Below are 15,981 nucleotides of genomic sequence, written 5' to 3'. Positions count from 1 at the left end.
CTGGGATGGTACAAATGGCTGCACACATTAAGTATCACGTAACCACTGGCTTGCCAGAGGGCGTATTCACTGGGATGGTACAAATGGCTGCACACATTAAGTATTACGTAACCACTGGCTTGCCAGAGGGCGTATTCACTGGGATGGTACAAATGGCTGCACACATTAAGTATTACGTAACCACTGGCTTGCCAGAGGGCGTATTCACTGGGATGGTACAAATGGCTGCACACATTAAGTATCACGTAACCACTGGCTTGCTAGAGGGCGTATTCACTGGGATGGTACAAATGGCTGCACACATTAAGTATCACGTAACCACTGGCTTGCCAGAGGGCGTATTCACTGGGATGGTACAAATGGCTGCACACATTAAGTATCACGTAACCACTGGCTTGCCAGAGGGCGTATTCACTGGGATGGTACAAATGGCTGCACACATTAAGTATCACGTAACCACTGGCTTGCCAGAGGGCGTATTCACTGGGATGGTACAAATGGCTGCACACATTAAGTATCACGTAACCACTGGCTTGCCAGAGGGCGTATTCACTGGGATGGTACAAATGGCTGCACACATTAAGTATCACGTAACCACTGGCTTGCCAGAGGGCGTATTCACTGGGATGGTACAAATGGCTGCACACATTAAGTATCACGTAACCACTGGCTTGCCAGAGGGCGTATTCACTGGGATGGTACAAATGGCTGCACACATTAAGTATCACGTAACCACTGGCTTGCCAGAGGGCGTATTCACTGGGATGGTACAAATGGCTGCACACATTAAGTATCACGTAACCACTGGCTTGCCAGAGGGCGTATTCACTGGGATGGTACAAATGGCTGCACACATTAAGTATCACGTAACCACTGGCTTGCCAGAGGGCGTATTCACTGGGATGGTACAAATGGCTGCACACATTAAGTATCACGTAACCACTGGCTTGCCAGAGGGCGTATTCACTGGGATGGTACAAATGGCTGCACACATTAAGTATCACGTAACCACTGGCTTGCCAGAGGGCGTATTCACTGGGATGGTACAAATGGCTGCACACATTAAGTATCACGTAACCACTGGCTTGCCAGAGGGCGTATTCACTGGGATGGTACAAATGGCTGCACACATTAAGTATCACGTAACCACTGGCTTGCCAGAGGGCGTATTCACTGGGATGGTACAAATGGCTGCACACATTAAGTATCACGTAACCACTGGCTTGCCAGAGGGCGTATTCACTGGGATGGTACAAATGGCTGCACACATTAAGTATCACGTAACCACTGGCTTGCCAGAGGGCGTATTCACTGGGATGGTACAAATGGCTGCACACATTAAGTATCACGTAACCACTGGCTTGCCAGAGGGCGTATTCACTGGGATGGTACAAATGGCTGCACACATTAAGTATCACGTAACCACTGGCTTGCCAGAGGGCGTATTCACTGGGATGGTACAAATGGCTGCACACATTAAGTATCACGTAACCACTGGCTTGCCAGAGGGCGTATTCACTGGGATGGTACAAATGGCTGCACACATTAAGTATCACGTAACCACTGGCTTGCCAGAGGGCGTATTCACTGGGATGGTACAAATGGCTGCACACATTAAGTATCACGTAACCACTGGCTTGCCAGAGGGCGTATTCACTGGGATGGTACAAATGGCTGCACACATTAAGTATCACGTAACCACTGGCTTGCCAGAGGGCGTATTCACTGGGATGGTACAAATGGCTGCACACATTAAGTATTACGTAACCACTGGCTTGCCAGAGGGCGTATTCACTGGGATGGTACAAATGGCTGCACACATTAAGTATCACGTAACCACTGGCTTGCCAGAGGGCGTTTTTTGTTGGGATGGTACAAATGGCTGCACACATTAAGTATCACGTAACCACTGGCTTGCCAGAGGGCGTTTTTTGTTGGGATGGTACAAATGGCTGCACACATTAAGTATTACGTAACCACTGGCTTGCTAGAGGGCGTATTCACTGGGATGGTACAAATGGCTGCACACATTAAGTATCACGTAACCACTGGCTTGCCAGAGGGCGTATTCACTGGGATGGTACAAATGGCTGCACACATTAAGTATCACGTAACCACTGGCTTGCCAGAGGGCGTATTCACTGGGATGGTACAAATGGCTGCACACATTAAGTATCACGTAACCACTGGCTTGCCAGAGGGCGTATTCACTGGGATGGTACAAATGGCTGCACATTAAGTATCACGTAACCACTGGCTTGCCAGGGGGCGTATTCACTGGGATGGTACAAATGGCTGCACACATTAAGTATTACGTAACCACTGGCTTGCCAGAGGGCGTTTTTTGTTGGGATGGTACAAATGGCTGCACACATTAAGTATTACGTAACCACTGGCTTGCTAGAGGGCGTATTCACTGGGATGGTACAAATGGCTGCACACATTAAGTATCACGTAACCACTGGCTTGCCAGAGGGCGTATTCACTGGGATGGTACAAATGGCTGCACACATTAAGTATTACGTAACCACTGGCTTGCTAGAGGGCGTATTCACTGGGATGGTACAAATGGCTGCACACATTAAGTATTACGTAACCACTGGCTTGCCATAGGGCGTATTCACTGGGATGGTACAAATGGCTGCACACATTAAGTATTACGTAACCACTGGCTTGCTAGAGGGCGTATTCACTGGGATGGTACAAATGGCTGCACACATTAAGTATTACGTAACCACTGGCTTGCCAGAGGGCGTATTCACTGGGATGGTACAAATGGCTGCACACATTAATTATCACGTAACCACTGGCTTGCCAGAGGGCGTATTCACTGGGATGGTACAAATGGCTGCACACATTAAGTATTACGTAACCACTGGCTTGCCAGAGGGCGTATTCACTGGGATGGTACAAATGGCTGCACACATTAAGTATTACGTAACCACTGGCTTGCTAGAGGGCGTATTCACTGGGATGGTACAAATGGCTGCACACATTAAGTATTACGTAACCACTGGCTTGCCAGAGGGCGTATTCACTGGGATGGTACAAATGGCTGCACACATTAAGTATTACGTAACCACTGGCTTGCTAGAGGGCGTATTCACTGGGATGGTACAAATGGCTGCACACATTAAGTATTACGTAACCACTGGCTTGCCAGAGGGCGTATTCACTGGGATGGTACAAATGGCTGCACACATTAAGTATTACGTAACCACTGGCTTGCTAGAGGGCGTATTCACTGGGATGGTACAAATGGCTGCACACATTAAGTATCACGTAACCACTGGCTTGCCAGAGGGCGTATTCACTGGGATGGTACAAATGGCTGCACACATTAAGTATCACGTAACCACTGGCTTGCCAGAGGGCGTATTCACTGGGATGGTACAAATGGCTGCACACATTAAGTATTTCGTAACCACTGGCTTGCTAGAGGGCGTATTCACTGGGATGGTACAAATGGCTGCACACATTAAGTATCACGTAACCACTGGCTTGCCAGAGGGCGTATTCACTGGGATGGTACAAATGGCTGCACACATTAAGTATCACGTAACCACTCGCTTGCCAGAGGGCGTATTCACTGGGATGGTACAAATGGCTGCACACATTAAGTATTACGTAACCACTCGCTTGCCAGAGGGCGTATTCACTGGGATGGTACAAATGGCTGGACCCATTATATATAACAGATGTCACATTTAACCGGTTTATTCATTAACTATATATGATTATACTTGCTGATATTAAGCAGTAATGTGTATTATGTACGTTGAATATGCATACCAGACCAAAATTTTAATTGTCCCTTCCTTGAAGTATACATATATGGAAAATAACATGTATGCAGTGCAATTCTGTTGTATTTTTTTTCAGACATTTACTGGCCTGACACCTGAAGACATTAAGAATGGTCAAGTGAAAAAGCATGAGTTTCCATATCCAGTTGATGTTACGAGATTGAAGATTTACTTTAAACTAAGACTTGGGCAGAAATGTGTTTGCACGAAAATAGAGTTCTATCAGGCACCAAAGTATTGTGGTAAATATTTGTTTTTGGGGTTACTTGTACATAGTATGTACTAAGATCCACATGAAAAGCGAGTTCTATCAGGCACTAGAGAGCTGTGGTAAATATATGTTTTTTTGGTTCTGTACTTCAGGATCCACATGAAAATCCAAGGTTTCTTGTCTGATCAATAACATAGAAATGTAAACTGTCTTACTAACTTCTTAATTGGCCATTTTGGAATCGAAGGAGGGATTACTTAAAAATTATTTAAAGTTAATTAAGACCTTTCAGCTGCTTTGTACTCTGGTAAATTAAATGACTATTTCCAGTGTTATTATTAAGAATAAAAATAAAAGGAGAATTTAATCAAATTATAGCATTACCAAATTAATGATTTTTTTTCACCATGGCCTGGTCAAGGAAGTTTCCCACCAAATCTAGTTGGAAATGGCCTGGCAGTGGTTGAGAAGAAATTACAGTATAAATGCATTTTTAAATACAAACACCATGAGCAGCTTGACCCCTAATTGTTTCTGATACACTTTAAGAGTGAGGGGTGGTAGTATTTATATCTGTGGTGTTTATGTCGATTGATACACTGCAGGTAGGAGTTTTAGCAACATTGTCGTCTATGGGATTTGATTTGGTGGTATACACCCTTTAAGGGTGAGGGGTGGTAGTATTTATATATGTGGTGTTTATGTCGATTGATACGCTGCAGGCAGGAGTTTTAGCGACATATGTTAATATTGTCGTCTACGGGATTTGATTTGGCAGTATACAACCTTTACTGCACTAAAAAGACCTAATATTTGCCCAGAGCAGACAACAAGCCTGTTGTACCTAAATTAGTGAAATGTAAAGCCTTGATGGGGAACACAATGCAGTGTTCTCACTGAGTTAAAATTAAAAGTGTTCATCTTAGCGAATCTGCCATTCTTGAGAAAAAAAGAGGAAAAAAACATTACGGGGGGGGAGATAAAATAAAATAAAAATAACTTTTTAGAAATACCTTATTTTGTCCCTAGGTATCTGGTACAAAAAAGGTAGTGTAATGTTGTAATGTACCAACTGACTCATCTTTCGTGTAAGTGAATCGGAGATATTGTTGGTCTGACATTAATGGACATTCATTTTGGTGAACCGATCAAAGTTTAATATTATTATTTTAATAAAGATAATATTAAAGGTGTTTTTTTAAGTGTGGAATAACATTTTTTTCTTCTTTTTACTTCTATCTTCGATTAAATTGATTGCATTCATATCCTAGTTTAATTTTTGTAAAGGCCTGTATATATTATTTGACTCCCAAGATAAATTATTTTAATAATATACACTACCACTTCCGTTGAATGATAGATGACAATTGAAACACGAATCTACTATCACAAATGTTTACAAATTTATAAAAGTATGCAACGAAGCCCCAAACTATCTTTCAAACTTATTAATATATGTTGGAGAAAACAATCCCTATAACCTTAAAGTGTAGAGGATGGAAATCTATTCCTAAAGCTAAAATATCTCTATTTAAACATGCTTTCAGTTACTATGGACCAGTACTTTGGAATCAATTACATAAAAGTGTAGAGGATAGAAATCTATTCCTAATGCTAAAATATCTCTATTTAAACATGCTTTCAGTTACTATGGACCAGTACTTTGGAATCAATTACATAAAAGTGTAGAGGATGGAAATCTATTCCTCAAGCTAAAATATCTCTTATTTAAACATGCTTTCAGTTACTATGGACCAGTACTTTGGAATCAATTACATAAAAGTGTAGAGGATGGAAATCTATTCCTAAAGCTAAAATATCTCTTATTTAAACATGCTTTCAGTTACTGTGGACCAGTACTTTGGAATCAATTACATAAAAGTGTAGAGGATGGAAATCTATTCCTAAAGCTAAAATATCTCTATTTAAACATGCTTTCAGTTACTATGGACCAGTACTTTGGAATCAATTACATAAAAGTGTAGAGGATGGAAATCTATTCCTAAAGCTAAAATATCTCTTATTTAAACATGCTTTCAGTTACTATGGACCAGTACTCTGGAATCAATTACATAAAAGTGTAGAGGATGGAAATCTATTCCTAATGCTAAAATATCTCTATTTAAACATGCTTTCAGTTACTATGGACCAGTACTCTGGAATCAATTACATAAAAGTGTAGAGGATGGAAATCTATTCCTAAAGCTAAAATATCTCTTATTTAAACATGCTTTCAGTTACTATGGACCAGTACTTTGGAATCAATTACATAAAAGTGTAGAGGATGATAATCTATTCCTAAAGCTAAAATATCTCTTATTTAAACATGCTTTCAGTTACTATGGACCAGTACTTTGGAATCAATTACATAAAAGTGTAGAGGATGGAAATCTATTCCTAAAGCTAAAATATCTCTATTTAAACATGCTTTCAGTTACTATGGACCAGTACTTTGGAATCAATTACAGAAAAGTGTAGAGGATGGAAATCTATTCCTAAAGCTAAAATATCTCTATTTAAACATGATTTCAGTTACTATGGACCAGTACTTTGGAATCAATTACATAAAAGTGTAGAGGATGGAAATCTATTCCTAATGCTAAAATATCTCTATTTAAACATGCTTTCAGTTACTATGGACCAGTACTTTGGAATCAATTACATAAAAGTGTAGAGGATGGAAATCTATTCCTAAAGCTAAAATATCTCTTATTTAAACATGCTTTCAGTTACTATGGACCAGTACTTTGGAATCAATTACATAAAAGTGTAGAGGATGGAAATCTATTCCTAAAGCTAAAATATCTCTTATTTAAACATGCTTTCAGTTACTATGGACCAGTACTTTGGAATCAATTACATAAAAGTGTAGAGGATGGAAATCTATTCCTAAAGCTAAAATATCTCTATTTAAACATGCTTTCAGTTACTATGGACCAGTACTTTGGAATCAATTACATAAAAGTGTATAGGATGGAAATCTATCCCTGAAGCTAAAATATCTCTATTTAAACATGCTTTCAGTTACTATGGACCAGTACTTTGGAATCAATTACATAAAAGTGTAGAGGATGGAAATCTATTCCTAAAGCTAAAATATCTCTATGGACCAGTATTTAAACATGCTTTCAGTTACTATGGACCAGTACTTTGGAATCAATTACATAAAAGTGTAGAGGATGGAAATCTATTCCTAAAGCTAAAATATCTCTTGTAGAGTATGGAAATCTATTCCTCAAGCTAAAATATCTCTATTTAAACATGCTTTCAGTTACTATGGACCAGTACTTTGGAATCAATTACATAAAAGTGTAGAGGATGGAAATCTATTCCTAAAGCTAAAATATCTCTCAAGCTAAAATATTTAAACATGCTTTCAGTTACTATGGACCAGTACTTTGGAATCAATTACATAAAAGTGTAGAGGATGGAAATCTATTCCTAAAGCTAAAATATCTCTATTTAAACATGCTTTCAGTTACTATGGACCAGTACTTTGGAATCAATTACATAAAAGTGTAGAGGATGGAAATCTATTCCTAAAGCTAAAATATCTCTATTTAAACATGCTTTCAGTTACTATGGACCAGTACTTTGGAATCAATTACATAAAAGTGTAGAGGATGGAAATCTATTCCTAAAGCTAAAATATCTCTATTTAAACATGCTTTCAGTTACTATGGACCAGTACTTTGGAATCAATTACAGAAAAGTGTAGAGGATGGAAATCTATTCCTAAAGCTAAAATATCTCTATTTAAACATGCTTTCAGTTACTATGGACCAGTACTTTGGAATCAATTACATAAAAGTGTAGAGGATAGAAATCTATTCCCAGGGTTCGCACGGGCCTGGAAAAGTCCTTGAATTTTGACGTAGTACTTGAAAAGTACTGGAATTTTGAAAATTCAGAAAAGGTCCTGGAAAAGTACTGGAATTTCATTAAAAACTACTTGAAAATTGCCGAAATGTACTTCACTTTTTTTTACAAGCAGAATGTCTCTCTTACTGATTAAAATCTGGAAAAAATAATAAGTATTTGCTGATGTATTTCTCAGGAATTTGTCGTAATCAAAACCCGGAAGTGATATGTGTTGCTGCCGATATAGATAGACTGGCATACAAGTCCTTGTTGCGCTTGCTATATGCACCACAGTGTGAAGATTAAAGTAGACTGGGCTGCTGTTACTGGAAACAGTGCATTACTAATAGTCGAACCGGTTTATGAGCGAGACAGGTAACCAGTCGTGTGCTGAAAAACGGTCAGCTGTAGTTAACTAGTGATGTGTGTGTGTGTGTTAAACTGCTTGTAACATTGTGCCAAAGACTACTTGAAAAATTGAAAAATATACTTGAAAATTACTGGAATTTCTGTTCACCAGGTCTGTATGAACCATGATTCCTAAAGCTAAAATATCTCTATTTAAACATGCTTTCAGTTAGTATGGACCAGTACTTTGGAATCAATTACATAAAAGTGTAGAGGATAGAAATCTATTCCTCAAACTAAAATATCTCTTATTTAAACATGCTTTCAGTTACTATGGACCAGTACTTTGGAATCAATTACATAAAAGTGTAGAGGATGGAAATCTATTCCTCAACCTAAAATATCTCTATTTAAACATGCTTTCAGTTACTATGGACCAGTACTTTGGAATCAATTACATAAAAGTGTAGAGGATGGAAATCTATTCCTAAAGCTAAAATATCTCTTATTTAAACATGCTTTCAGTTACTATGGACCAGTACTTTGGAATCAATTACATAAAAGTGTAGAGGATGGAAATCTATTCCTAAAGCTAAAATATCTCTTATTTAAACATGCTTTCAGTTACTATGGACCAGTAGTTTGGAATCAATTACATAAAAGTGTAGAGAATGGAAATCTATTCCTAAACCTAAAATATCTCTATTTAAACACAGGGCGCAATTTAATACTGCAAGTGAAACACTCGCCTATGCGAGTGAAATTCTGTTATGGCGATTTAAATTTGCAAAACACTAGCCTTTTGGCGAGTAGATTATTTTTTCAGAATGAAGCTGTCACTGGAACATTTATTTCACTAATCAGTCAGACGACACATATACTAATGATCGAAACTGTAAACATACACTTCCGCATTTTGCCCTGTTTGCGGATATCACACTCGGAGCTCTCCGGCCGACTTGACGATCGAGGTGTTCGGAAAGCCTCGTGAAACATCGGGGTTTTCCGATTGTAAATGAGTTTTCACAAAGCATTGGACCAATTGCTTCGCAGCCAATTTGTTTGCACCTAAAGTTAAGCTAAATGTTACATGGCGGGAATATGCTAAATACATTTTTAAAAAACGTTCGAGAAAGTTGCTGGTAACGATAGCATATCGTGAACAAAAATAAATAAATAAATAAAATACGTCCTAGTTTCGGCAACTGTAGCCGTCGGTATACTTGTCGGAATCGCGTAACCCAATTAAAAAACTATTTACAAAGGGAAGTAAAACAAAATAGGGCCTAATTGATGATTTGTTTCTGGATTCTTGGAAACTGATTTTTTAGGAGTTATGTCGACTGGAAACAAGCATCTTGAACATACCCTTGAAAAAAATAAACAACACAGGATGAGGTTGGTGTTTAAAGTTCTTTAATTATGTTATTATAATTATCCATAGTATGGTACTAATACATGTACTTCATATGTTGCCTGGCGAGTAACAATCTCTAGTTGGCTAGTATTTTTTTTCATTCATTAGCCAGTTGGCGAGTAAATATAAAGTGCTGCTTTGCGCCCTGAAACATGCTTTCAGTTACTATGGACCAGTACTTTGGAATCAATTACATAAAAGTGTAGAGGATGGAAATCTATTCCTAAAGCTAAAATATCTCTATTTAAACATGCTTTCAGTTACTATGGACGAGTACTTTGGAATCAATTACATAAAAGTGTAGAGGATGGAAATCTATTCCTAAAGCTAAAATATCTCTATTTAAACATGCTTTCAGTTACTATGGACGAGTACTTTGGAATCAATTACAGAAAAGTGTAGAGGATGGAAATCTATTCCTAAAGCTAAAATATCTCAATTTAAACATGCTTTCAGTTACTATGGACCAGTACTTTGGAATCAATTACATAAAAGTGTAGAGGATGGAAATCTATTCCTAAAGCTAAAATATCTGTATTTAAACATGCTTTCAGTTACTATGGACCAGTACTTTGGAATCAATTACATAAAAGTGTAGAGGATGGAAATCTATTCCTAAAGCTAAAATATCTGTATTTAAACATGCTTTCAGTTACTATGGACCAGTACTTTGGAATCAATTACATAAAAGTGTAGAGGATGGAAATCTATTCCTCAAGCTAAAATATCTCTATTTAAACATGCTTTCAGTTACTATGGACCAGTACTTTGGAATCAATTACATAAAAGTGTAGAGGATGGAAATCTATTCCTAAAGCTAAAATATCTCTATTTAAACATGCTTTCAGTTACTATGGACCAGTACTTTGGAATCAATTACATAAAAGTGTAGAGGATGGAAATCTATTCCTCAAGTTAAAATATCTCTGTTTAAACATGCTTTCAGTTACTATGGACCAGTACTTTGGAATCATGTCAAAAATGTCAAATATTAGATGATTACTTTACGTTTGTTTTCATTTCCACTACAGGCTTTTTAGACTTGACCTACATGTATATTCAAAGCTTTTCAGACTTGACCTACAGTATATTCAAAGCTTTTTAGACTTGACCTACATGTATATTCAAAGATTTTCAGACTTGACCTACATGTATATTCATAGATTTTTAGACTTGACTTACATGTATATTCAAAGCTTTTTAGACTTGACCTACATGAATATTCAAAGCTTTTGAGATTTGACCTACATGTATATTCATAGATTTTTAGACTTGACCTACATGTATATTCAAAGATTTTTAGACTTGACCTACATGAATATTCAAAGCTTTTCAGACTTGACCTACATGTATATTCATAGATTTTTAAACTTGACCTACATGAATATTCAAAGCTTTTTAGACTTGACCTACATGAATATTCAAAGGTTTTTAGACTTGACCTACATGAATATTCAAATCTTTTTAGACTTGACCTACATGTACATGAATATTCAAAGCTTTTCTGACTTGAACTACATGTATATTGAAAGATTTTCAGACTTGACCTACATGTATATTCAAAGCTTTTAAGACTTGACCTACATGAATATTCAAAGCTTTTTAGACTTGACCTACATGTATATTCATATATTTTTAGACTTGACCTACAAGAATATTCAAAGCTTTTCAGACTTGACCTACATGGATATTCAAAGATTTTCAGACTTGACCTACATGAATATTCAAAGCTTTTCAGACTTGACCTACATGGATATTCAAAGCTTTTCAGACTTGACCTACACAGGCATCGAAATAAGTCGAGAACGGTCGTTCAGGTTACCGGGAGGTTATCACATATTAGAAAAGTCTAGAATGGTGTTTTGTTCTCAATAAAAATTTTCAACGAATGGTAGTTTTGTTTCCGAACGTAAACCAGTCAATGCATTCAGGACTTCTGCGTTTCATTTTCTCGTCAGGAATTGCATCAATGTTCGCGCGCAAGTCACTCCACCTTTAAGCAGCGTCCACTAGATGAATTTATGTCCGCGTTTTGTTTTCTTGAACAAAATTGCACCGATGTTCGTGCCCACTTGTGCAATTGCAAAGCAATTTTGGCAATCCACGTTTAAGCAGCGCCCACTAGATAAATTTACTTCCGGATTTCGTTTCTCGTACCCATGTTCGCGCGCACCGTTACAATTTCAGAACGACCGCGTAGTAGTAATTCTAACTTTCATATAGTTGTGGAAACCTATAGGTTACCAGATTATATTTTGTGGTAACCTGTAAATGGGTTACCAGACACAATGCTTATTTCGATGCCTGCTACATGTATATTCAAAGCTTTTTAGACTTGACCTACATGTATATTCAAAGCTTTTCAGACTTGACCTACATGAATATTCAACACTTTTTAGACTTGACCTACATGTATATTCAAAGCTTTTCAGACTTGACCTACATGAATATTCAAAGCCTTTCAGACTTGACTTACATGTATATTCAAAGCTTTTCAGACTTGACCTTCTTGTATATTCAAAGCTTTTCAGACTTGACCTACATCTATATTCAAAGCTTTTCAGACTTGACCTAGATGTACATCTATATTCAAAGCTTTTCAGACTTGACCTAGATGCACATGTATATTCAAAGCTTTTCAGACTTGACCTACATCTATTTTCAAAGGTTTTCAGACTTGACCTACACGTATATTCAAAGCTTTTCAGACTTGACCTACATGTATATTCAAAGCTTTTCAGACTTGACCTACATGAATATTCAAAGCTTTTCAGACTTGACCTACATGTATATTCAAAGCTTTTTAGACTTGACCTAGATGTACATGTATATTCAAAGCTTTTTAGACTTGACCTACATGTATATTCAAAGCTTTTCAGATTTGACCTACATGTATATTCAAAGCTTTTTAGACTTGACCTACATGGATATTCAAAGCTTTTCAGACTTGACCTACATGTATATTCAAAGCTTTTTAGACTTGACCTAGATGTACATGTATATTCAAAGCTTTTTAGACTTGACCTACATGAATATTCAAAGCTTTTCAGACTTGACCTTACATGTATATTCAAAGCTTTTCAGACTTGACCTACATGAATATTCAAAGCTTTTCAGACTTGACCTACATGTATATTCAAAGCTTTTCACACTAAGTTTGTTAATAGACAATTCTTCCCTTGTTGGGGTGAGTACAGCTGCACCATAGGAACATCCACAAATATATGTAAACAAACTCTTCGTGAAATAATGTTTCATATTGTAAATTTGTTTGAGAAGAATGCGTAAAACTTGAGGCAAGCATTGATGGAAGGTAAATGAAGAATGTAGATGGAGATGGAATATTAAAAAACAAATGTGAAGCAAAAAGCTCTTGTCAAACCTATCTCAGAAAGCATATTGTGCATTTTTAGCTGGTTAATTTGCCACCAGCTTCCCGCCAAATTTGAGCCTTGAATATTGTTTGAATATGTTCAGACAAATTTCCTTTGTCAGCAAATCAAATTGCTACGAGGAAGGAAGGAAGGAAATGGTTTATTTAACGATGCACTCAACACATTTTATTTACGGTTATATGGCATCTGACATATGGTTAAGGACCACACAGATATTGAGGGAGGAAACCCGCTGTCGTCAATTCATGAGCTACTCTTTTTGATTAGCAGCAAGGGATCTTTTATATGCACCATCCCAGACAGGATAGCACATACCACGGCCTTTGATGTATCAGTCGTGGTGCACTGGCTGAAATTGCTACACGGTAAACACATCTTAAACATGGTAATTCTTGATAAAGCTTTATTTGGCACATATATCACAAAATATATTCATCTAATTTAAATTTAATTTAATTTGTGTGTTTTTTAATTTTATTTGCAGGTGTACCACGTAAGAAAGAAAATAAATGTAAAAATAATAAAGGAGGTTGCGAACACCAGTGTGTACCAAAAGATCATACGTTCCACTGCACATGTCCTTCGGACAAAGTACTATGGGTTGATGGATTACATTGTGTAAAAAAAGGTATTGTGTTAACTTATAGCCTTCAGATATATATCGGTGACTTGGTTTAAAAAGAAACTTAAAATATGCTTAAGACCATAATGAAAGTGATCTCAGTCTACTTCACTCTATACTTTGTCCTCAATAACCTGAATGTAACCACAGAGTGTTTTACAAAATACAGTAAACATTCCGAAAGTGCCCCCAAACAATGATTATTTTGACTTAATTGTAGTACTAATAATCTATAACCTAGATACTTGCAGGAGGTACTCTGTTAGTTCAAGACTGTAAATCAGGGCAGAAGAGAGCAAATGGGACAGCTTCCCTTTACTTGGAGGCACGTTACTATAGAATATCGCTCTTTGACGGGTTGTATTATGGTATGGTGAACATTGTCTGTCCGTATGTCTGATCATAAAGTGTTCATTTCCGGAGCATATCTTTTTTACCAATTCAAATAAAATCTTCAAACCTAGGATGTAAGTACAACTTGAGAATGCAGTGTGTAGTGTACCATAACTAGGTCACTGTGACCTACTTTTCATGCATTACTGCACATTAAAGGAAATCTTCAAACCTAGGATGTAAGTACAACTTGGGAATGCAGTGTGTAGTGTACCATAACTAGGCCGTCATGACCTACTTTTCATGCATTACTGCACATTAAAGGAAATCTTCAAACCTAGGATGTAAGTACAACTTGGGAATGCAGTGTGTAGTGTACCATAACTAGGTCACTGTGACCTACTTTTCATGCATTACTGCACATTAAAGGAAATCTTCAAACCTAGGATGTAAGTACAACTTGAGAATGCAGTGTGTAGTGTACCATAACTAGGTCACTGTGACCTACTTTTCATGCATTACTGCACATTAAAGGAAATCTTCAAACCTAGGATGTAAGTACAACTTGAGAATGCAGTGTGTAGTGTACCATAACTAGGTCACTGTAACCTACTTTTCATGCATTACTGCACATTAAAGGAAATCTTCAAACCTAGGATGTAAGTACAACTTGGGAATGCAGTGTGTAGTGTACCATAACTAGGTCCCTGTGACCTACTTTTCATGCATTACTGCACATTAAAGGAATCTTCAAACCTAGGATGTAAGTACAACTTGGGAATGCAGTGTGTAGTGTACCATAACTAGGTCGTCATGACCTACTTTTCATGCATTACTGCACATTAATGGAAATCTTCAAACCTAGGATGTAAGTACAACTTGGGAATGCAGTGTGTAGTGTACCATAACTAGGTCGTCATGACCTACTTTTCATGCATTACTGCACATTAATGGAAATCCTTGTCCAGGCCGTATTGGTCTTATCTATTAATGCCAGTATAACTTGTGATGGTGGTGTGTTGAGGACCCTAACTAGGTCACCACGACCTACTTTTGTCGGGTGTATCAGGTACCTCACGATACTCTTGTAGGAGTAACCATGTATAGAGATAAAAACAATAAACAATGTGGTTCTGGCCAAAAAATAGACAGAAGAATCAAGTCTTAATAATAAATTGATGGTGCTGTATTACTTAGACATATATTATCATCACTGTCAGGCCTATATTAAATAAATTGATGGTGTTGTATTACTTAGACATATATTATCATCACTGTCAGGCCTATATTAAATAAATTGATGGTGCTGTATTACTTAGATATATATTATCATCACTGTCGGGCTTATATTAAATAAATTGATGGTGCTGTATTACTTAGATACATATTATCATCACTGTCTGGCCTATATTAAATAAATTGATAGTGCTGTATTACTTAGACATATATTATCATCACTGTCAGGCCTATATTAAATAAACTGATGGTGCTGTTACTTAGATATATATTATCATCACTGTCGGGCTTATATTAAATAAATTGATGGTGCTGTATTACTTAGATATATATTATCATCACTGTCGGGCTTATATTAAATACATTGATGGTGCTGTATTACTTAGATATATACATGTGTTATCATTATCATCACTGTCGGGCCTATATTAAATAAACTGATGGTGCTGTATTACTTAGATATATATTATCATCACTGTCAGGCCTATATTAAATAAATTGATGGTGCTGTATTACTTAGACATATATTATCATCACTGTCGGGCCTATATTAAATAAATTGATGGTGCTGTATTACTTAGATATATATTATCATCACTGTCAGGCCTATATTAAATAAATTGATGGTGCTGTATTACTTAGATATATATTATCATCACTGTCAGGCTTATATTAAATAAATTGATGGTGCTGTATTACTTAGATATATATTATCATCACTGTCAGGCTTATATTAAATAAATTGATGGTGC

At 36.9% G+C, this 15,981-nt stretch overlaps 1 protein-coding gene across 2 annotated transcripts in view; it reads left to right on the top strand.

The window, feature by feature from the left end:
* Window positions 1–14,662, top strand: part of LOC121386920 — a 64,773-nt gene extending 50,111 nt beyond the window's left edge. For both annotated transcript variants that reach the window (XM_041517970.1, XM_041517971.1), the window contains exons 4-5: window positions 3,883–4,048; window positions 13,523–14,662. In XM_041517970.1, the coding sequence (XP_041373904.1) occupies window positions 3,883–4,048; window positions 13,523–13,716 (360 nt within the window). In that variant the 3' untranslated portion in view covers window positions 13,717–14,662. The remainder of the gene's footprint in view (window positions 1–3,882; window positions 4,049–13,522) is intronic.
* The last annotated feature ends 1,319 nt before the right edge of the window (window positions 14,663–15,981 follow it).

The sequence above is a fragment of the Gigantopelta aegis genome, chromosome 12, assembly GCF_016097555.1.
Source record: "Gigantopelta aegis isolate Gae_Host chromosome 12, Gae_host_genome, whole genome shotgun sequence".
Classification (NCBI taxonomy): Eukaryota; Metazoa; Mollusca; class Gastropoda; order Neomphalida; family Peltospiridae; genus Gigantopelta; species Gigantopelta aegis.
The sequence above is the reverse complement of the archived record's forward strand: the minus strand, read 5'-3'. Positions and strand labels throughout refer to the sequence as shown.